The sequence below is a fragment of the Daucus carota genome, chromosome 1 (assembly GCF_001625215.2).
Source record: "Daucus carota subsp. sativus chromosome 1, DH1 v3.0, whole genome shotgun sequence".
NCBI classification, from domain to species: Eukaryota; Viridiplantae; Streptophyta; class Magnoliopsida; order Apiales; family Apiaceae; genus Daucus; species Daucus carota.
The window spans coordinates 33,166,695-33,190,252 of record NC_030381.2 but is presented as its reverse complement, the minus strand read 5'-3'; the positions used below and the strand labels follow the sequence as shown (position 1 = coordinate 33,190,252).

Here is a 23,558-nt window from a genome sequence, read left to right as displayed (position 1 = left end):
GAACAATCATATATACAACCACCTCAATCGTAATTATTGTAACATGAAAAGTAACTGTTTTAGGGTTGCAATTCGATACGTAACTTTAACAGTATATTTGATTTTTTTTGTAAATTTTCCTTTATAATTAGCTATTTCAATTCATTACTTTGCAGTTGAAATTTTATTATATATTATTTATAAAGTATACTTTTATCAGTGTTAAATATGTAATACAAGTCCTTAAATCTTCCACCCGATCAACTACACATATTTTTTGGTAATTTATTAAACAACATAATAAGATGGAGAGAAGAAAAAACCATAAATAAAACAACAAACTTTTGAAGCAACCCGTATTGTAACATGGGTCGGGTTAGCAAGACCCGTTTGATTCTTGAGCAATTTTAATCACAAGCAGAAAGCAGCTTCAAGCCTTCAAGTTAATGCATGAAAGAAGACACAGAAAGATGCTTGCTTTACTGGGTATGCAAATACTTACACTGCATATATGTATTTACAAGTCTCAATCATTATTACCCATATCATATGTTCACTTAATATGTTTGCTTTGAGCATGTTTCATAATTTTTTGCATAGGATAGTCAAGTTCTAGCTTCTTGTTGTTCAAGAATTTAAGCAATATTGTTGTTTGTGTTTATGAAATTGTGTGTGCTAGAATGAAGTTGGGTATATAGAACAAGGGCCATGATGTCATATTGTCAAGTTATGTTAATAAAAGTATTGACTTTGAACTCATAAAAACAAGAATACAAGATTCAAACCACTAGTTCCATTACTACAAATACCCATTAGGGTAGTAGAATTTGAGGGTTGTAATCATACAGAACTAACGGAACCGAACCAGTGTATGTACGCAGACCTTATACCAATGGATCTTCTAATTATTTCTATTTAAAATATATGGTTGAGCTCATATAAAAGTAGACTTCAAGATAAAGTATAGCTATTAAGCTTATTATCAAACTACATTAGACATTTGTTATCTGTTAAATGATAATTTAATATTTATTGATACATAGCCATGCCTTGCACGGTCTCTGCAATGCTTGATTGATTTAGAGGCACTAAAGATTTGTAATTTGGTTATAATAATCTTATATACAATGTATTCATTCTTTTACCTTGATAAGAAAAAGTTATAAAAGATCAAAACGTGTGTAAGTAATGTTTCTTTTCTTGATAACTTTAAGTAGTAATATTTTATATCTAATGTATCCATTGTTTAACTGGTAAGAACTGTATATAAAGTTGAGCTAGGTTAAATTTGTATTTTTTTAATGGACCAAACTGAGCTATATCTTATATTTTCATGTTTTAAATTTATTTTGATGTGATTATTAACTAATAACGAAAATAATCATTGACTGCAAGAATGATGGGTCTTGCCCTGAATGTGTAAATTGATTTAACAGGCACAAATGACTGCGAGAGTGATGGGTCTTGTAACGGGTCTTATGGCTTTAATAGATCTAATAGCTTGGAGGAAAATGGATCCAGTGTTTCAGATGGGTCCAACGGTTTAAAGCAGTCTAATGACTCGGATGAGTTTAGTAGGTGACATGGATTTAATGCTTCAGGTGGGTCAGTAAAATGGATGGGCGCATCGTACTCGAAGAGGAGCATATATGCACACTGCCTTTTGGATTCCGATATAAATGTTACAGTGCATTGCATATGTGTCTCGCAAAATTGCACTATTGCAAACATTCACCTAAGCTGTGGCTGGTTCAGCTCCACAAAGGTGATTAACACCAGTTTCTTTTCCGGACTCGGTATGAAGATTGCCTTGTATAAAAGATCAACCCCATGGTCTTTGCCAGTCCATTACTTTCCGGTATGCAAATACCTATACTCTCTCTTGCTTCTGTTATTTGCTTCTGATTTATGTTACTTGCTCCTGTTCCAAGTAACTAAACTTACGATAATATAGCAAGTCATATGTAGGTCTATGCGTGTGTGTAAACTGTAACGCTGACATGAATATATTTTAGCTGCTAATCGAGAAACAACTTAAGTAAAATGGTGATTAATATTAAAATCTTTTCATTTCTAACCATCGAACATCAGGTATTATACATAACTCATAGCTCATAGACCTGGCACAAGTGGAGTGTGTTACAGGGTGCGTGACAACATACACTCTCCAGTTGTAGGTGGTCTATATACTAGTCAACCCAACTTGTTAAATTTGTTATATTCCTACTAGTTCCGAACCCTTACCAAAATGTAAAAAACAGAGGATTATACTACTGAGCCAAGTCACCTGTCAATGTAATGCCAACAGTCTCTTTTATTGTAATTTAAGGGCCTGATACATTTTGAAGCTTCCACTTTCTGGAAGTTAATATTCGGTATAGTCGTATAGAAAGCTAAAACTCACACAATCCATAGGTTTTGAACTATGAATTGTAGACATTCTTGAGATGAGCCAGCGTCGAACCCAGGACAACAGAGGATAAACCCTTAACCATTGGGCTATCCAATCGTGCTCATTATTATTAGGTAAATTAAATTTTTGGTCCGTGGACTATTGATGTTTTTATTCTTTAGATCCCTGAACTAAATATTCTGTTTTTTTGGGTCACTTAACTTCTCCGCTTTTTGATCTAAGTCTTTCCGTCAAAAAGGTCCTAACGACGTTATAATCAGGAAACTAGGGTTTTTGATGTTCATACGGATCAAAGCAATTGTGAAGTTGTTAGTGACATCCAAACTTAAAGTTCAGGTAGTCAAATTGAAGTTGAATCACTAGCGACACTCATATGACACCAATTTTATGGTCCAATTTAGGATTTTTTGAATTAAATCTAGTTTGTGAATATTGGTGTCATATGAGTGTCGCTAGCGATTCAACTTTCAATTTGACTACTTGAACTTTAAGTTTGAATATCACTAACACCTTCAAATTGCTTTGATCCGTATGAACATCAAGAGTCTTAGTTTTCTGATTATAACGCTGTTAGTATCTTTTTGACGAAAGGACTTGGATCAGAAAACAGAAAAGCTAAGTGACCTAAAAACGGAATCTTTAGTTCAGGGACCTAGACAATAAAACGTCAATAGTTCAGGCACCTATAATTTAATTTTCCCAAAAAAGTAACAATATCATTTGGAGAATTACAAGGTAAAGGATAAAAGCAAGAATACAATTCTCAATATATAATTACGATTAAATGCACATTTAAAGAAAGTTTGTTAATACTCTGCGGCTTAATCAGGCAAATATTTCTTCTATTATATCATTATGTATCAATATATCATACCAATTTGAGTTATATGCTCTGCTGAAATCAGAATTCAGAATTAAACTATCAAATGATACAAAAGTAACAAAAATGAATGAAGGCTATGACAAAGGGATTTCGAATTTGAGTGAAGGAAACTCATCCACCAAGATTCTTGTCATATCATCACATGTCACTAAAAATTTCATTTTATCTTCTGACAAACAATATGTACCTTTGAGGAATCAAATTCACTGAACCGGACTAATGAGTTTTGAGGTAGAGCAAGGTAAATAAATGGCGGGAACTTCAAAATAATTTCCTTTGCGTGTTCCCAAGTTTTCTGAAGGAGAGGAAAGAAATCGTTGATTTGAAAGGATTAACAAATTTGTTATAAAGATTGATAACGATTTCTAAAATTATAAGAACATAGATGCTTAAATTTATTTTTCCACCCCTTCAAATCTTTCCATTTTCTAAGAGGAAAGTGTTGCAGAGAAAAACACTCCTTTCTCTCTTCTCTAATTTTCCCCGGATCAAATTTCGGAGCGCAACGTAGAAGAATTTACCCAAGAAGATACTTTAGAAGTCTCTCAAACACGTCTTATTCAACATCCTCCTAATTGATCAACAGAATTGGTCCTCCATTTCTTTTGAATTACATTAATCCCTCAACCGGCCCATGGTTTTTTTTTTTTAAATTCAAGACCAAAATGTGTCTAACAAGGCTTATGAATACTACGTCTTGTTTAAAGTCTCTACCTACTACATGTTGCATTCTGTGATCAGTATAATATACGAGTTTGGTTTCAATGTCGGGGAGTAGCAACAAAGATTGGTCGAATATCATATCGTCTGATGATTAACTATCGATTATAAAGGAATGGAAATCTCCTAAGGTAGTTAGTTTTTGGCAGCTGCTATATCTATATCAAGAATTTATTTTTCCATCCAAGCTGAAGCTGTCATTAAGAGTGACTGTCTAGAAATCATGCTCTGAAGCAAAGGTTAAATTCTCTATTATCCTTCCTAATTTTATTAAGTAGAGTTTTCCTAAGATTGTTTTTGCTATTGTGGTGATTGCTCATTAAGTTACAAAAATAACATTTGGTAGAGTAACCAGCGAATTTCTTATTATTTTGAAGCATTTAATTTGGTGGGCTTATTGTAAAAATCTTTGCTATGCCGATTTAGTAATTCCCTTACAGTTTGATGATAGATATTTCTAGTTAATGAACTTAATGTCAAGCTGTTATACACCAATTAAGCATGCATTTGTCAAAATCTGTGGTTAATTTATCGAAGCTCCATTTTCCCTTCCTGATAAAGTTCGACTTTAGTCGCCTTCTATAATAAACTTGATATTATCTAAATAGTTCTTATAATCACACCCATCAATTGAATACATATATATAGGAGTTTCAGTAGTGCTTAAATTATTTCGTATGTATGTTTAGCTCCATCTAGCTTCCTCGTCTAGTTTGTTGCCATATTTCACCTGTGAGTGAATGAATGGGCGCAAAATTTGATGTTCAATCGAGAAATTCTTAGGTTTGTCCATGTGGTACAGTTGAATGGAAGAACAAAGCAGACTCTGAACAATGTACTCATTAGCAAATCATATTAATGTAATTCAGGATAAGTTGAAAGGACTCATAATAATTTATAATATGGTACATTAGAAGTGTGCAAGTTCACCAAAAAACCATAAATGCTGGCAACTAGCAAGGAAGGCTTACCTATTAATATATCTGGAACATAAATAAAATAAACTGCCAAATTGCACATTTCATATATGGTACTATAAAGAAATAATATTGCATTAATAGGCTATATAATTCATTTATAGTACCTAATTGGGGCTTTATGTTGGTAGAAATCATGGAGTACTCCCCAAATTCCGATCCAGAGTATGTTCCTATCCACCGATTAAAGAGAGAAGACGCCACATTTGGTTCTTAGTGACAAATTTAATCTGCAAATTTGAAATATCCATGACCCTCTGTTAACTTCTAGGGAGCCCAGAGCCCTCCATTTTTATGATCGAGAGATGAAGTCTGCATTTGTGATGTAGGTTGTACCTTAGAAATGCTAGATAAAAATAGTTAAAGTAGATAGCATATTGGGTTTTATGATTTATGAGATACCTTTAGAATGACAATTAAGTCAAAAAAGGTTGGGTATCAAAATGACAACCAACTCATAATTTATTAATTCATGTTATGTTATTTGTTCTCAAAAAATCTCAAGGTGTAAAGGGAAAGATATTTTACTAAGATCATTATATTCAACCCCTCGAAAAGCTCATTTTTTGTCGAATATAGGGGTGGCAGGGAGTCGAACTCGATCGCCAGCTTGATACCATGTTAAGTGACCAGTTCACCTGAAACTCAAAGTATTAGGAAAAAGCTTATTATCAGAATCATTATAATCTAACAATTCATAATAGTCTTTAATGAATTCAAAATAAAAAATTGAAACCACTCATGAGTGGCTTAGTGTGCGAGCACTCATTTCACTTAATTAACCCTTGTTAACAATTCTTCTTTAAAAAAAAACTTTTGCAACCATTTATGCTATATTATTAAGCCGCATCATTAAATCTTTGGTTGCCGGAACTTTAGGTGGGCTTATATAGTTAAAATATGGATTCGTTTGGGCGGGGTTCAATACTAAAAATATGCTATTATAAAGATAAAACTGAAATTGTAACATATGGAATGATAAGTCTTTGGGAAAGATTGATAAAAAGTACTCTAAAAGTATATTTGATCGAGTTAAGAAAGGATAGCTTTGTAATAATAACATTGATGCTCCCTCTGTCCCTCTCATTTCTTTACACTTTTTTTTAACTGCTTGACAGGATTTTAAGGTATATACTCCCTCCGTCCCAAAAAGATTGAGCTTGTTAGACTTTCACGGAGATTAAGAAGAAGGTAGTAAAAAAGAGTAAATTTAGTTGAAAAGTGGGTAAAGTGGTGAGACCCATCAAAATTTAATAATAGATTTGAGATAGTGGAGGAAAGTAGTAGGTGTAATAGTGTTTATTTAATAAAAAAAGAGTATAAAATAGGGAAGTAGTGGGTGTAATAGTGAAAAGTAGTGTTCAAAAATAGTAAGTATAATAGGTTCATTCTTTTGGGACGTTCCAAAAAGTAATAAGGGTCAATTAAAATGGGACGGAGGGAGTATAAGGTATAGGTTCACAACTTTTTTTAAAAATTTCTTGCTCTTTATAAAAATTTAATCATTAAACTTTTATTCAAAAGAAAGAAAAGTTTAAAATAATTTATCAAACTATATTTTATGAGATTCTTAAAATACGTGCCGAGCCCCCGTCCCCAATGTAAACAATTGAGGGGGACGGAGGGGAGTACTACATAAAAATATATGGATTAAATAATATATATTTAAATTAAAGAAAAGATAATACTTACAATTAAATCTTAAGTAGTATGTAATCATATTAAACATATTCGACTTAATAATAATTTCTTTGGTATACACAAGTTATATACTTATTTATCCACATATCAAAATCCTCCAAAAATATATAATTTTCTTAATTATACAATAATGTACATGCCCGTGAAAGTTTCCAATATATTGATACAAAACAAGTTCTAAAACTAAAATGCTAAAATTTATTATCAATGTATAAAATAGTAAATTATTACTGCATACATGATTTTCCTAATTCTAGAATCTTCCTAGAAATAATTAAGCTAATAACTAATAACAATTTACACTTGTATATAAATAATAATTAATTAATATTCATGTACAAGTTTGTTTAATGTCACAGTGTCAGGCATGTGACGAGATATCCAAAAATACAGAAGAATTATGATTAAGGTAAACATCACATGATACTAAAAGAAAATTGACCACTTGATCGAAGGGTATCTAAATTTCATTTGCGCACACACATATACTTAATTTTTTTTATGCCATTCTTTTTTGGAGAAAGTGGTATTTTTAGTAAAATCTTGAAATCTTATTCTCATTATAGTATTCTCTTATGTATGGAATTAACCACATTTATAAAATATTATCTCGAGGCATATGAATTATTTGTTGAAAAAAAACGAAACATGTAGGTAAATAACTAAGTGCCAACTACTTTTTTTTATCACATTAAATTATACAAATTAGGCGAGAAGAGTCGAAACCGAGACCACTTTTTTGACCGAAATCTGATATCATGTTAAGCAATCAACACTCCTAAAATCTTAATGTGGCAAGAGGTGGGCTTATGTGGTAGAACCTTTGTATAGTATTACTCAATATAAAATTAACCTCCTTGTAATAAATTAATAACACAAGTTTATGGTTCAAACTCTGTGTAATAATAATCTCTTTTTAGGACCGTGTACTCGAAATTATATTCTTACAATTTCCCTCACTCGAAAGCCTGTTTCTAGGTGGACAGCAGGTTACGGGTGCGCATCCCGGGGCAATAATTTGTCTTTATGTCCATTATTAAAATGAGAATATTGGGATTGGGACTCTGAGATTTAATTATTACAGTAATAAAGGTGGCCCATTGATTTTTATCACTTAAATACAATTGCTTAATAATAGAAAACTAGCTTATAACCCGTTCCATGCACGGGTGATTTATAATTTTTGTAATTTTATCATTTATATTTTAAATTTAGTTGAAACCAATCATACTGACTAATTTTTTAAATATTTGGCTTAATTGATAATAAAAAGATTTATTAGAACATGTTATATATTAAGGAGACCCATAGAATAATACCGACCGGCTGATAAAAGTTGACCAACCAATAAAATATTTAATATTACAGTTTTAATAGAACAATAACAATAATAATAATAATGATAATAATAATGATAATAATAATAGTATAGTATAGTATAAATAGATTGTATAGACTATGATACTACTTTTAAAGTGACCCGTGTCATACACGGGTGATCTATAATATTTGTAATTTATCGCCTATATTTTAAATTTACTTGAACACAAACCGGTTATACTGACCGAATTTTTAAATATTTTAACTTAATTGATAATAAAAAGGTTTATTAGAATACATTATATATTAAGGTAACCCGTAGAATAATATTGATCGGCTGATAAAACTCGACCGACTGATAAAATTATTAATATTTCTGTTTTAATAGAACAATAATAATAATAATAATATATGTACAGTATAGTATAAATTGATGGTATAGATCTATGATATTACTTTTAAAGTGATGACATGGAGTAGCAAAAAATAACATTAATGTATTTAGTTGAAACATATCACCGGTGGTAAATTAATAATTATATAACATAATATTATATTTTTTTTATATGTATGTTGCATGTGTATTTTTAGAAAATCAGTTTTTGGTTAGGAATCTGAAAAAGATAATGTGTTTTAGTTAAAAAAAGGTAACTGCTATGTTGTCCAATGTTATTATTAGAAAATTGAGTTTTTTTTACTTGAAAATATTAAAAAGGTAATAGCTTTTTTTGTTAAAAGGGATACTTGATTATATAAGTAGGCCCATAAAGCCCAACTACGACCAACCAAACTTTTAATGTTTGGGCTTTAATAGTATATATTATAGATATTAATATCTTGTCATTTATAGCATATATACTTTTGTATAATTTGATTACTTTAGAAAAATATTATACCTTAACATTGATTTTGTTCCGTGGAAATAATAGCTGGATATTCATATTGAACATTAAGTTCCAATTTAAATCTACACAATCCGCAAGATTCAAATTATTCTTACGTAATTAAAAAAATATCTATATCTACTTAACAAAAAAAACAAAAAGAAGGTCTAAATTCACTTATCCCAAAACTAAAAATGTATGTCTAATTGTGTTTTCAGGGTATAAGTGTTATGTTATCTTTCAAAAATTGTTCTCAGAGAAGCAGAAGAACTTTAGCTAAAAAATTGTTCTCTCAAAGAAGCAGAGGAAATTTAGCTTGAGGTATGCAGCGATGTAAGTTAATAGTTTTTTTTTTTGCTGCGGAGCATTTTACTTGGTTTATGTGTGTGCATCTGGTTTTCTGTTTGTTTATTCTCTATGAACAGATATTACCTGTGTTATATTTTTTTGGTTTTACAATCACGACATCATCTCAGATGTTTCCAAATTGCCATCTCTGCAGAAGATGTAATGCATATTCCAATCTATAAGTCTTTGACTTTCTCTCTCTCTTTACCTATCTCGATTGTACGTTACTCTCTAATTTTACTTTTAAGATTTGTCAGGATAGTATTGTCCACAGATACCACCTCAGCAGCATTCAATGGCTCTATCACAATCAAAATTGAATTTGTCTACAGTGTTTATATCTTCTGGTTGTTATTTTAGTCTTGTATAAAGTGAAAGCCATTCTTTTTATTTGAAACCCAAAAAGCCTTCTTTCTAATGCATCAAGCTGTGCCTTTGTTTGCATGAACTTGAACTCATTGCTACTCAAGGTAGGTACTAATCCCAATTTTTTCATTTTATTTTAATAATTTTTATCCTGCATTATCTTATATGTTTAATGATTTTGTTATATTTTTTTTCCTGACTCTATTGTATATATGTAACACATCTCTGGTTGGATTTTCTGTCTTTCTTCCACCTTGTCGAGGTCCTTCGGGGGTCATTTAACCTTGTGCACAACTACTACTAATCGATTTGTTTGTTTTCTTTCCGGATTGGATATTCGTTAAATAATATTTTTCTAAGCCTGTCAGTTCTTTTATTCATCTTGTGTTTTTGTTGGGGTTTGGGGGGAGGGGGGTTTGTTGTTTTACAGGAAAGAAGAGTCTTTCGGTTGTCCGGGTTTCATAAATCGCTCTTTAATTAGCATGCTGAATTTTACCTCTAATTGATTTGGGTAATTTTTTAATTTTTAATTTTTTTGTGTGTGAGTGTGTGTGTGTGTTGGGGGGGGGGGGGGGGGGGGGGGTTTGCTGGTTATGTGTTTGAGTAATTAACTATTTATATTATTACACTTTGATTCATATTGTCTGATCGTGTGTCTGTCGTTAGGATGGGTGGGAAAAAACATAACTACAATGCCTGGGAAGAGAGAACTATTTCTGAGGTCAATGTCGAATATCACTTGAGATCTTGTTCAGGAAATTCACTGCTTGCTGCTGTTGGTAATGAGAACAGAAAAGGACAGATGACGTATGTAGTTGCGAAGGAGTATCTTGAGGCTTTTGGGTCGAATGCAACCATTAATGCATATACACGGTGGAGAAACCGGGACGATGTAGTGCAGTGGCTCATATCATTGGTGAGAAATGATGACTCGCCGCCCGCTATATCAGGTACATATGACGTATGTGACAAGTTATTGTTTGATTTGTAGTTGTATTACTCTGTGTTGCATGCAAGGGGAAACTTTGTGTTTCGAATTAAGAAAGTCGTCCAATGTCATTCATGATAAGCATTTGAAAATTAATTTCTAAGGCATCATCTTATCATGAATATCAGAGTTAAAGAAATAAGAAAATCTGAATGCATGCATCTGTGGATAACATTGTTCTTAATCTCAGGTGCAAATTCTTAACTTTTGGTATCCAAAACTTTTCTCTTTAATTATTTGGCTTAAGTGATGGATTTACAGCAAAGGAGAGTGAAGGAATTGTATTTTTGATAATTACATGAAGTTTCTGTCCAAAACTCAAGATACAATGTAGTTCTATGGACTTGTTGAGATGTATTTTTGAAGAGAACACAAACTTTTCTCTGACTAGCCAGAGGCTTTTTGATAAAAAAAGGAGATAGATGTCTTGCATACTTAAGACTCTCACATTCTTCCCTCTCGTTGCTAAGTCTAGACACTTTAAGCTATCAGTGGAATTGAACCACTTGTTTTTGTGTATTCGCTGTTAAACTTGACATTTTTGAAGTATTTGTAATTGTTATTTCAGAATTTCTGACCTCTATTTCAGGTTTGCTGGTTTTCTGCTTCTAATATAGTATCCTTGCATCTTTCGAATGTTATAATTCTTAACCTTGTACCTTCCAGTTAGTCCTATTTTGGTGTTAACCCAAGAATCAAGTTCAAACATAGCATGTACGCATGAGTATTTTAGCATATGTGTGTAATAGTTGTTAAAGTTGTCTTGATAGTCCACAATCTATTTTCCATATTCTTATACAAATATCCTCTTATTATACTGGGTTTTGAGTTTAAATTTTTATGACTGTTCCATTGTACAGACATCAATGTGATGAAATAAATTGTCTTCACATTTTGTGTAGTAGTTCAAACAGGCTGAACCAAGTATGTTTCCGGTCTCATGAGTCATTGGTTAATTAGTTCAAATTGACATATCTAGAGGATGCACAATATAATAATGGTAGTATCCATGTCTGCTAAATTTCCTTTTTCTACTGTCTGAAAGATCTTGGTCAGATTACAAAATCGATGTATTGATTATACAATTATAAGGCGACAGCATGGATTCATCTATGAGCAGTATTATTGAGACATAATAATTGTTTTTAAGTCTTGAATTTTCTAGTTATATATAAATAAATATTTCTTTCTTTGGGGTAAGGTCAATCACAAGAAATTTAAGTACTTGCTCAAACAGTTGTATCCACAGGGTGTCGAATCCTTATCTTGTTACTAAGGGTTATGGGTCCGGGTATCTACTGGACTACAATTTCAGGAACTAAATGTATATTTGTTGCATCTGTATTTCATATACAGTATTTGGTGCTAATTGATGTAAGACAATAAGGAACCTAAGATTTTAAAATTTGACTGTGCACTGGTTTCGTAAAAGATTATTTATCTAGGATTATGTTTTATTCTCATTTATGGCTATCCCAGAAAAAAATTTCTTTTCTAACTCTGCAATTATCCTCTATATGTATTTCATATATTATTTCAACTTACAGAGTTGACCATTATATTTCTTGTTCAAGTTTGGAGTGTATTTTCTTTACTGATGAAAATATTCTTTGATCCTTAGATTTCGACCTTGTTCCAAAGAACAATGGTCATGGTTCAAGTATAGATGAAGAGGAGAAGCCTGCCCAGGGAAATCCTATAAAGAGCTTTCCTAAGAAGTTAAGGAGTAGCTTAGTGCACCAGAAACACGATACTGGCAGGTCAAATGCAATAAATCTAGTCCCACCAAAAGAAGCAACAGCAAGTGAACCAACCGGTATACAAGCTCGGGAACCAAAGCCCCATCAGCCGCTATCATTTCAGGTTGGTGGAAAAATAGAAATACTCTGTGAGGATAGTGGCATGCGTGGCTGTTGGTTAATGTGCAAGATCGTGAAAGTTTCAAAGAACAATTTTAAAGTTCAGTACAATGACGCAGATGATGTAGAAAGATCGGGCAAGCTAGAGGTACATCATTTTATCCATAACAAACTGCTTTGACTGATTAATGCTAGATGAACAAACTGTGTTTGTGAATTATACATTTGATTCTTTGATGATCACAAATTTCCCAACTTTAATCACAAGTAAAAATGTTATATATAATTTCAACCCTATCCCTGACACCTAAGAAAACACAACTTTGGTGCTCAGTCTATGTTTCTTTAGATATTTTCAACAATTTGGTATTTGGAAACTCGTGTAGAAGAGTCTGTTCATTAATGATGGTATTGTCAGTTGTGGATTAGCAGATATATGAATTTTGAAATGTCGATAGTCAAATTTTAGTTTTATCAATTTAATAATTTCTGGCTGTAACATGTGTGTTGCCTGTGAATTAATTATTCTTAACTTCTAGGCATTGTATAATGTGTTAGCAGATACATAATTTTCATATCACTATATATTGTGTGTAGGAATGGGTTTCTGCTTCAAGACTCGCAGCTCCTAATAGGCTGAGCTTGAGACGCTCAGGCAGACCTATTATTCGCCCGTGCCCTCCTAAAGAACCTTCCAGTCAGTTTTTTGAGGTTGGGGCAGCGGTTGAAGTATGGTGGAACAAAGGATGGTGGGAAAGTTTTGTTCTTACCGGAGTCACCCTCAGTAGCAACAATGATAGTTACCATGTTTTCTTACCTGGTAAGCTTTGTTGGAAGCCTAGAAACATTTGTTGTATATTGTATGTTATTAATGCCTTTTCAAAACTTGCACAGAGTAAACCTGTCCGTCAGCTTATAGCCTGGCTTAACCTTTTGATATTAAGAGGTTGACAGGCTACAGATCGAAGTTATAAATTATTGAGTACTTAACTTCCTGTGATTGATTACTCAATAAAACAAAAATTCTAGGACAATTATATTAATAGCCAAGACCACCATTGTATAGATAACTGATAGCTCTAATCTCTTGTGGTTGCACTTCTATACTGTAAAGGTGCAGTCCTTTGTTTATAAGATGAATTGCAATAGTATCGACATGATATATTTGTAATTGTGGTACTGATTTCCTTTTTATCACATCAGCCTAATTAAGTTATTTTTGTCAAGTTCAGGTGAGAAAAGGTTCTTGACTGTTCACATCAAGGATATGAGGATTGCTAAAGACTGGATTGGCAAGAAATGGGTTGCTGTAAAGCCACAGCCTGATGTTCTCTCAGTCATACACTCGTCTTTCAACCAAACTGAGGAATAAGTTCTTTACAATTTTCAAAATATTACCGTTTCAAACTTTTTCAATAAGTCAGTTCTGCAGTTCATGCATGGAGCAAAATGTTTTGTCATATACAATTTACCAAGACATTGTTATCATTAAATGAGTAGAATATGACTACATACAATAAGATCTCTCGTTTATGCTTGGATACCTCCTTTTTTAAATAAGCTTCTGAATAAATTAGAAAGTATTGTCAATTTCTGGTGTTGGCCCTTTTCCATTGTGAAGTTAAGATGTTCAAATAGCATTACTGCAAAAGCTAGCCAATTATCAGGCTACTGTAGTACTCTACCTGTAAAGGCTACAGATAGAACGCTTCATTATCAGCCTGGGAAGTGTAGAAAGATTCCAGTACTGGTCTGAGTCCGAGCAAGTGTATACTACTTCAGTATCAGCTCAGGTAACTATAGAATGCAGCTACATCAGCTTGATATGGGTTAACTGAGCAAAAACTGAGCAAACTCTTGCCAGTTTTTCCATACCAGCAAGTATGATGCAGCTGCATTATCAGTCCTCCAAGGTATGAGGCATTAGCCCACACGTATCAGCGTTTGATTTGATTTTAAATGTAGAGATTCAAAATAATTTCCTCAGAAAACAGGGCTTCAGAAGAAGCTAAACCATATGATAGATAAATCTATGAACATAAACACACACCTCTGAAACCCAAACATCAAGATTTATTCTACAGAAAAAACGAAAGTCCCAGTTTTGTCCACCTATGACAAATGATTAAGGTACACATATTTAGTGTCATACTCTGGTAGAAATTAGGACACTAGTACATTTTCTTCACATTAGTCACTTTAAGAACAGCAGCAAGTCTACCACCTTGCAGTGTTCTTGTCCTTGTTCCCCCCATACAATCGAAACAGACTAAAAGCTGAAATCGCGGAAAGGATCACCATGGCAAGACTCGCAATTACAGCGCTAGCTAATCCTTCCCCGACTTGGTTACAGAATTTGCCATACATGGTGCATACCTTCATCCATTGCAATGTAGGCTCTCCTAGTTTCGCGAACAACGCACCTTGTAAGGCCGATGCAATTGCTGCTAAGCTCAAGTACGCCATAATCTGGCAAGATCAAGAGTTTCCAAGATATCAATATGACAGATTTCCAACAATTTTTTTGCAGTATCTTAAAAGAAAGCTTAAATGAGAAACAAATATACAACATTTATTATCAATTTTCAATACTATGACCGTTTCTAAGAGTACAACCAAGTGGACTGATTGAGATGTTTCTTCAATAGCAGCTCAATCTAATAAATTACGACTTACAAGTTTGGTAGCCATTATAGTACTGTCATGTGAATATGGTGTTGGTTGTATTGATATAAATGTGGTCATTGGGAAACTCTGTAGTGTTAAAATCCCACCAGAACAGCAGCTGGGCCATCAATATACCATTTGTGATACACCAAAGTTCCCCAATAAGTCAATAGTTTCATCATATATTCAGATGCCATACTAGTAAAGAACCGCGTTATACTTTACTCTTTCCGTCCCACTCAATTATCAACATTTTAGTCGGGCATAGAGATTGAGAACAGCGAAGAACGTACTGATATATTTTCTTATAATTTTTATGATTAATATAAAGGTCAAAAAATAAGAATAGGTGCTCTAGTCTTAAAATTCTAAGTATATGGTAACTCTTAATCTGAAATGGACATATTTGTATCAAGAATATTTAGTTAAACAATGGGCTAAGAGTGTAGTGGATTTCACAGTCGACTATAATGATGTTGATTTGTATATATATGTAACTTTAATAGGTGCTCCTCAAGTGGCAACTTCTTACCTACTCTATGGCACCAGTAGTGTTTTATCTTTTCAAATTTCATAATTAACATTCATTAAAGTCTTGCACAGTAAGAAATTAGATATGATGCTACAGTTGAGTATGTGAATGAGAAGTTCTAATTGATGTACTTAATACAGACAGAATTGTTAAGGTATACCTGATCACCAGAGAAAATAGCCCAGGCCAAGGGCTTGCTGAAGATGACACTTCCTTTAACCATGCTCACTATGCACCTCAACACATGCACCACTGAGTAGGCTGCAGCTATCCCATTTGCTATCACCAAGAATCTGCCATCCTCAATAACATTAGATACATGAGAGAGAGAGAGAGAGAGAGAGAGAGAGAGAGAGAGAGAGGGAGGGAGGGAGGGAGGGAGGGCGGGTGGGAGGGAGGGGGAGGGGGAGGGGGAGAGGGAGGGATCGAGGGAGGGGGAGAGAGAGGGGGGGGGGGAGAGAGAGAGAGAGAGAGAGAGATTACACAAGAGATTTCATGTCTGTGAACTGAGCTTTCTTCTGAATGGAGAAGATTTTCTTGACCTGAGTATCAGAAGCAATAAGAAGAGAAGCAAGAAGAGCTAATATACAAATAACACATCTCAATATCAACTCTCCAAGCCTAACTCTCCTCTCAAACACCTTCACACCACTTCCATGATGTACTGGTACATTTCCAGGGCTCACTCCAACTCCCAAATAACTCATCATCTCTTCCTTTGTTTTCCCTTCTTCCTTTTCTATACAAATATACAAACTAAGAGGAGTAAACAATCAAACACTAAAGACTGAAATGCAATGCATCAACATTGGACCTATCTTTCCCTATTTATAGCCAGACAGTAATATCCTTTTTACATTTAGATATTTGTTGGTAGGCTTGGCTACAAAAATTTAATACAAAATAAATCAAAAAATTATAATGTGAAATACAGATTCAGAATCTTAATTTATCATTTCATATTACTATCATGAATTAATTCATAAACAACCTCAGCCAATAAGCTGATTGAAAAGTTCAATTTACATATGTTGATCTTGTTTTTATTGTTATGAATTGAACTTAGTGAGAGGAAAAAATAGAATATAAGACATCTTTTTCCTTTTATTTATTTTACTATAGGATCTTATCGTTGAAGAGAGATGGACACGTAGCATGTTGCATAAATGCGAATGCATGACATTAGAAAGTAAGAACACATGTTTGAATATAAGAACGACACAACCATACTTTGCATTCAGTGTACTGCTTAAACATGATATACTTCTATTTTATGGAAAACTAAAATACGTTTTCTTTTCTAAGAATAAAAGATATAAAAAAAAAAATTCCAGGAAGGATAAAGATTTCTTCTCCCAAGAACCAAGGATGGATAAGGAAGACATGTGTGATCCTCTCATTCAACCTAGCCTTTATGTCGATGAACTAACTTGTGCAGGACTGCCCTGTATGTTGTAGAAGATTTGACTACATTACTGCAAAACTCATGCGGAAGCAATTATTCTAATAATGTAACAAAGATTATCTTTCTTTTTCACAAAATAAAAATACTAGATGCCTGCTTTAAATATCTCTCTCTGTCATTTTTACTGAATTTAAAATATGAACTCTGATGTTAAAATAAAAAAGATCTTAAATATTTTAAAAAGGAGAGCCAAAACCAGAAACTGATAATTTCCTGAGTTCCCACTTCTTAGTTCTCCCTATGAGAAAGGTAGCAAAGATCAACCAAGGTAATGATACATATCACTTTATATTGGTATATAAATATAAAGTTTATTTTACTTTGTGAAGTGGGGAATAATGAAGGTGGGTTAGGTGTGCACTTCTCTGCTTGTGCCATGTTTCCACTCATATTTTCCTCAAAATTCAAACTTCTAGCCTTATGTCATGCTTTGTACTGTAACTGGGAAAATTAATAGTGATCTAAATTGTTTAAATCAAGAACATGAGCCTGGGTGTTTCCATAAAAAAATGCAAGCCCTACATTCAGAAATCTGTGTTGTGTATAGTTCATGATTGTTAGATGATTAGAGGGTCCTCACCAAGGTGACACGGAGCAGCAAAGTTATGATATGTGTTCGTGTTTTAATGAGCTCTGCAGGTGTTGGTGTTTCTTATGGCAAGTTGACAATGTAGAGTTAGAGCATGCAGTCCCATACTCTTGAATTATAATGATGAATTCCCTCTGGTCCAAAAAAAGTTCCATTTCCAGGGAAGTTTATCCAGCTAGCAAGGTGTGATCCCATACCACACCTTCGGCTAGAAATGTGGGAGTGCTAGCCTAATCTGGTTCTGGCTTTTTTATGGCTTCATTATTTTCCATACTTCATATTCCAAATATGTTACTGGAATGAGGCAACATCAGAAAAGATGAGGAAGAAATTGTAAGACACTTTTGATAACATCATCCAGAAGCATGTTAAAAGAAGTCTAATAGAAAACACCAGAGGGTCCATGACACTGACCGACTGAAGAAGATCTAGTTAAATTTTTGTCTATGAATGAACAATGGCAAAACTCTATAATACCCATTACTTGCAAATATAACCATGTAACTCTTGCAAGTTTACTTAATTCATTTCGTCGTATGCATGTCAGGTCTGATGTACTGGGCAGTGAGGCGCGGTATAGTCTAAATTAGGAGGGGGGTATATCCAAATTGATAAAATTTCTTACTAATAAATTTGTAGATAGTCTAATAAAGTTTCTATGCCATAATCTAGGTTGAAATATTGCTCTGATTCAGTCTCCCCCTCATATGTATGTGATGCAGGCTACACTTTAAAGAATGTAGTCAGAGCTGATGGAATCCTCAGGAGATAAAAAGGGCACAAGATGAACTGGTAGAAGTCCTGAAGGGGAAGACAAAAATACACAAAACTGAGTTAACTAAAGCGGGTGAACAAAGAAAAACTATGCCTACACGCCTCAAGTCTGTGGAAGACATCCAGTAGGCAACAAAGTGATGGAAGACATTCTGGATGACTACACCATGCCAGTAGGGGCAACAAAGTGAAGGAAGACATCCAGGTGACCTGGAATGATGCAGAAAGTTTTGAGGATGGGTCTGGAAAGTTGGCCTTATAGGAGCAAATTTTGATTCCATTCCATTTGGCACCGGAAGGAGAATTTGTGCTGGCATTGGATTTTCTACAGCAACACTTGAGCATACACGGGCCTAATCGCTTCATTTTAGTGGTTGGATGCCAAATGATGTGAAACCGGCTGTTCCTATACTGTACACTTTAAGCCTGAATGACTAGAGCTGAAAGTTTTTCAGCATCTAATGACTGACTCTGCTTATGATCCAAAGTTAAGACACCTCAGCTTAATCCTCAATTTCACTCAATATAAAATGTTATTTAAAGGTCAGATTATCACAAATCCATGAAGCTGAACAGACTTGAAACCAGACTAGTTAGATATTAGTAATAGAAAAAGTGATTAATATGATATCTGAATATTTTAGCGATCAGCTTAACAACCAATGTTGATTTCTGGAATTGACGACTGATTATGCTAATCATGAAATGGGATAATCCGGTATATATTATCAAACAAAATATTTGTATTGAAGTTTTTAAGACATCTGTAAATCGACAACTCAATATCTGTAAATTTCACCGATTCCTCTGCAAACACTTCATTCATGGGAAGCACCGAACTTGCACGCACCATGACCTGTCATCACAAGTAGTAAATATATGCTTAATAGATTGCCTGAATCACGCAAAATTACACCCACTCTCAAGAACTCGTTATTTGTCAGTAAGCAAGGCTAAAACAATCTTGGTATGAAAAAACTTGTTCCATGTCGGTGACTAAAAGCATTCATGATGCAATCATTAATAATCTTCCTCTTTTTCTTTCTTTCTTTCTCTCAAAATATGGCCCTACTTTGATACGTTTCTTTAAGATTTGGCTGGAATTGGATTTGAGAGAATTTCAGTTCTGACTAACATGGGGGTATAATTTATTTTTATAAATGGCACATCTGCACATGGATCTCCTTCAATCAAGATCTCATGTAGTTATGAAATGCCTCATTCCAAAACATAAATTTCATGAATTGCTGATTGATTAAAACCTATTTCCCATAGAAAAAAACATTAAGGGGGCGTTTGGATTAAGGTTGGGAATGAGAATCGAGAATGGGAATGGAGGGTATATATGGGAATGGGGGTTAATGGGAATAGGATGGAAACCAAAGAGTGGGAAGGGTATGATTTTACTGTCTAACAGGATTGGGGTTCCCATTTTATACTACCAAATACTTATGCATGGTATTGAGATTCTGATTTCCGTAAACCGGGCTAATTAACAATGAACTAAACACCCCCTGACATTGAGTTAAAGTAAGATATTCAGACAAAACCGAAGAAACAACAGAGATAACAGAAAGAGCTACAGATAATGTTGTTCTTACTGGGATCACTGGAGGTGATAATTGCCGCAGCATTGAAATAGCAATCTGCTCCTTTGCTCTTCATGTTGAGATAGTAGCTATTGAAGGCAAAAGAAGCATGATCTGCCATTGTGTTAGGCAAATAGCAAGGCTGGTCAGGTCGAATCGGACCACAGTCTGCGCCGTTGTTACACGCCCAGTCCATTGCCCCCAGCAGGATATCGTCCGGGGTTTGCACATCAGCCACGCACCATTCCTCGTCAAACTGTCCATCTACTTGATCACATTGCAACTCAACTTAATATCAACTCAAAATTTAAAAAATATTCGTGCAACATTGTAACTAGACTCGCAAATTGAATAAGATCTAAGTCGAAAATACGATATTAATCAAGATTATTGATGCCAATATGGAATTATGGGTGGTTTCTCGAATATTACCAGCAAAGTGTGACAGTAGAATTGAGGAGAGGATGATGAGAGAGATGAGAGTTCTTGGCTCTGGAGACAACATAACTGATGCAGGGTGGACTCAGCTTTTACAAATCGATCTAATTGCACTCGCTCTCTATTTATTTATTGTGAGTGAATAGATTGCGGAAAGCTGAAACTTGAAAGAAAACGAAACTTCCTGATACATCTTGGATCATGTGATTTGGATCGGAACATGTCAACTATTTAGTACATGTATATATATTTAAGGAAAAATAGATTCAATCTTGTTAGAATAACATCGAGAATAATTGTCTTGCATTTTTTAAGAATTACATGAAAAATTATTTGATAAATTTTTTATTTTTAAATGTTGTATTCCTCTGCAACACACACATATATGTATATTAATTTGAAAATTTATATCTAAACCTTTTTATCTAATTCGATTTATTTTCGGCCAAATATTTGATTTGATTTATTTTACGAACTAACAAGATGGTCCGAAGACATGCATGCACTTTATCAAGGTAAGCAGGTCCCACTGCATGTGGACTGTAGCTTAACGTACTTATGTCAGACAATCTTCCCTTTTATTTCGGTGGTATTGAATTTGAATTTTTTTTGCTCTATTTGTTAAAATCATGTCACTTCATATCCAATGATCTAATTAAACTCTGATAGATCTCAAATTTTAAGTTCGATTCTCTGACTCAGGTGCTGGATGCTGAGTTACTCCCTCCGTCCCTCCCATTTCTTTACCCTTTCCTTTTAGGGGTGTCCCATCCAATTCTTTACATTTCAAAACTTACCAAAAATAGTTAATGGGTCTTACTACTTCTCCACTTTTCTTTCCCTTTCACACTACTATTTACTCCACTATCTTCTTTTATACATTAAAAATCATGGGATCTTTTTAAAAATACCCATCTGAAAAATTATTTTTTTAAAAATACTACCATCTTTTTCCTTGTTTTTAAAAATACCTTATCATAAAATTTTTTTTTCAAAAATACGATTTGCAACTTTTGCAACCTCATTTGCAACCTTGGGCGGCGCAGCCGCAAAAGTTGCAAATGAGGTTGCAAAAGTTGCAAATGAGTTTGCAAAAGTTGCAAATGAGGTTGCAAAAGTTACAAATAAAAATGGAAAGTTGCAACTGTTGCAACTGCAATTGCAACTAGTTCAACTGAAAACTGTAAGTTGCAAATGAGGTTGCAAAAGTTGCAAATGAAGTTGCAACTGCAGTTGCAACTTCATTTGCAACCTCAGTTGCAACTAAATGCAACTGAAAACTATATATAGTTGTAAATGAGGTTGCAAAAGTTGCAAATGAGGTTGCAACTGCAGTTGCAACTTTTGCAACTTCATTTGCAACCTCAGTTGCAACTAAATGCAACTGAAAACTTTAAGTAACAACAAATGTATGGTGTGCCCTTGGCGGGGCCATTAGATTACAATAAAATCAACTGAATGCAACCATATGCAACTGAATACAACCATATGCAACCATATATGCAATTACAAATCCTGATTTCAAGTTCCAGTTTTCAAATGTCATTTTCGACCTCATTTTCGGAACCGATATATATATATATATATATATATATATATATATATATATATATTTTCAGCTGCCTATGAAGTTGCAAAAGAGGTTGCAACACGGCTGGCGCCGCCTGTAGTTGCAAATGAGGTTGCAAAAGTTGCAAACAGTATTTTTGAAAAAAAAATTTTATGAAAAGGTATTTTTAAAAATAATTCTGGAAGGTAGTATTTTTGAAAACAATAAAAGAAAAAATAGGTAGTTTTGTAGATTTCCCAAAAATCAATGGGTCTCACTACTTCACCCACTTTTTTTTTCTCTTTTCCACTACTTTATACATATTTCTTAACCTCCGTGCCCAACCCATTTGATAAGAAATGGGAGGGACGGAGGGAGTACCATGTTTTAAGTATCGGAAGTGTGGGAACTGATGAACCATGAATTCTTGTACAGATCAGACAATGAGATGACCTAGTAAGGGACAGAGTCGAAAAGGGGCCTGAATTTTAAAAGTATCAAAAATAATTTTTATATTATATATAATTAATTTAAATGACGTTGATGTTAATAAATTGAAAGTTCTTTTACTAATTGTAATTTTTTTAAGTACAATTGAATTTCATGATTAAAAATCCGGGTTCAACCGCTTTATCAGAATATTAGTGATGGGACGGATCTTGATTGCCCACCATATGAGACTGCAGGTACCAGAAATTCCTGAAACAATTCCTTCTTTTATTAGTTATGGGAAAGGATTTCCACATATTCCAACTAAGGTCGGCTTTTCATTTTTATGATATTTAGTCACCCTACATGAATTTTACCATACGAGAGTTGCGTTCATAGTGTGTATTCTGTGATGCACGTATATAATATGCAATTTTCATCTAAACATTTTAGTAGAAAAACATATTTTACAAATTCGTGTCTTCCTAATATCAAATTTGGGCAATTAATCCGCATTTGACACATTATAATCTTATAGGAGTATTTAATTTGGAAAATATCAGGAATCCCAAAAATTGTTTTCAGTGTTTTAGAAAAGAAAATGTTAGGTACTCAAAAACTGTTTTAATTTTATTTTTTCACAAATTTTAGTTAGTAATGTTACGTGTGATTGGTTAACTCACACTAGTAATGACCTGCTATATGCATGTAAATCACTCAATTACCACGTAATTTGTGAAAAAAATTGGGCAGAATTGGAGATATTTAGACTTTAGACTATAGCTAAATTTGCATGACCAACGGATTAAGCCATATACGTTGGAGCATCAAAGATGAGCCATCTTTGTACTTTGTAGTTGTCTCGAAGATAAAAGTGGCGTGTCCCTTTCTTCCACGCTACCATATTCTTCTTTAGTTCTTTTCACAATACTGCTCCATTCTTCACTTAACATTCCTCTTTATTCCAAATCAAAGACTACTGTCATTTTACAGCTTGGCATCTACACAAAAGAGAAAGAACTGATATAACCTAATCTCTTTGCAAATTTAGAATCACAAGGGAAAGTGTGTTGCCAAATCTTTGAAGC

General features: G+C 33.6%; 2 protein-coding genes and 1 non-coding gene across 13 annotated transcripts; 1 reads left to right on the top strand and 2 right to left on the bottom strand.

Moving 5' to 3' along the window:
• The first annotated feature begins 308 nt into the window (after positions 1–308).
• LOC108204399 (uncharacterized) lies at positions 309–13,975 on the top strand. 11 transcript variants are annotated; one of them, XM_064080492.1, is made up of 7 exons: positions 309–465; positions 1,416–1,837; positions 9,096–9,198; positions 10,258–10,541; positions 12,201–12,586; positions 13,036–13,258; positions 13,671–13,975. In XM_064080492.1, the coding sequence occupies exons 4-7, from the start codon at positions 10,259–10,261 to the stop codon at positions 13,808–13,810; spliced, it is 1,032 nt and encodes a 343-aa protein (XP_063936562.1). In that variant the 5' UTR covers positions 309–465; positions 1,416–1,837; positions 9,096–9,198; position 10,258; the 3' UTR covers positions 13,811–13,975. The 11 variants fall into 11 exon arrangements, with proteins under 11 accessions (XP_063936562.1, XP_063936551.1, XP_063936559.1 ...); XM_064080481.1 differs by having other exon boundaries at positions 9,096–9,210; XM_064080489.1 differs by having other exon boundaries at positions 9,096–10,102.
• Positions 13,976–14,491: 516 nt separating this feature from the next.
• Positions 14,492–16,538, bottom strand: LOC108204401 (CASP-like protein 2B2). Its single transcript, XM_017373809.2, has 3 exons — positions 16,121–16,538; positions 15,798–15,930; positions 14,492–14,907 (listed from the first exon to the last, which is right to left on the bottom strand). The coding sequence occupies exons 1-3, from the start codon at positions 16,345–16,347 to the stop codon at positions 14,656–14,658; spliced, it is 612 nt and encodes a 203-aa protein (XP_017229298.1). The 5' UTR covers positions 16,348–16,538; the 3' UTR covers positions 14,492–14,655.
• A 1,929-nt stretch (positions 16,539–18,467) lies between these two features.
• LOC108197972 (uncharacterized) lies at positions 18,468–20,689 on the bottom strand. Its single transcript, XR_010284882.1, has 3 exons — positions 20,487–20,689; positions 20,067–20,318; positions 18,468–19,321 (listed from the first exon to the last, which is right to left on the bottom strand). It is a non-coding gene; the product is annotated as an uncharacterized LOC108197972 (transcript).
• Between the last annotated feature and the right edge of the window lie 2,869 nt (positions 20,690–23,558).

Coding starts and splice junctions, on each gene's coding strand:
- LOC108204399 (XM_064080481.1), top strand. Junction 10,542..12,200: donor CTCGCCGCCCGCTATATCAG/GTACATATGACG, acceptor TTTGATCCTTAG/ATTTCGACCTTGTTCCAAAG. Junction 13,259..13,670: donor TTACCATGTTTTCTTACCTG/GTAAGCTTTGTT, acceptor TGTCAAGTTCAG/GTGAGAAAAGGTTCTTGACT.
- LOC108204401 (XM_017373809.2), bottom strand. CDS start 16,347: ATGATGAGTTATTTGGGAGTTGGAGTGAGCCCTGGAAATGTACCAGTA. Junction 15,931..16,120: donor ACAGACATGAAATCTCTTGT/GTAATCTCTCTC, acceptor TGAGGATGGCAG/ATTCTTGGTGATAGCAAATG. Junction 14,908..15,797: donor CTATTTTCTCTGGTGATCAG/GTATACCTTAAC, acceptor TGATCTTGCCAG/ATTATGGCGTACTTGAGCTT.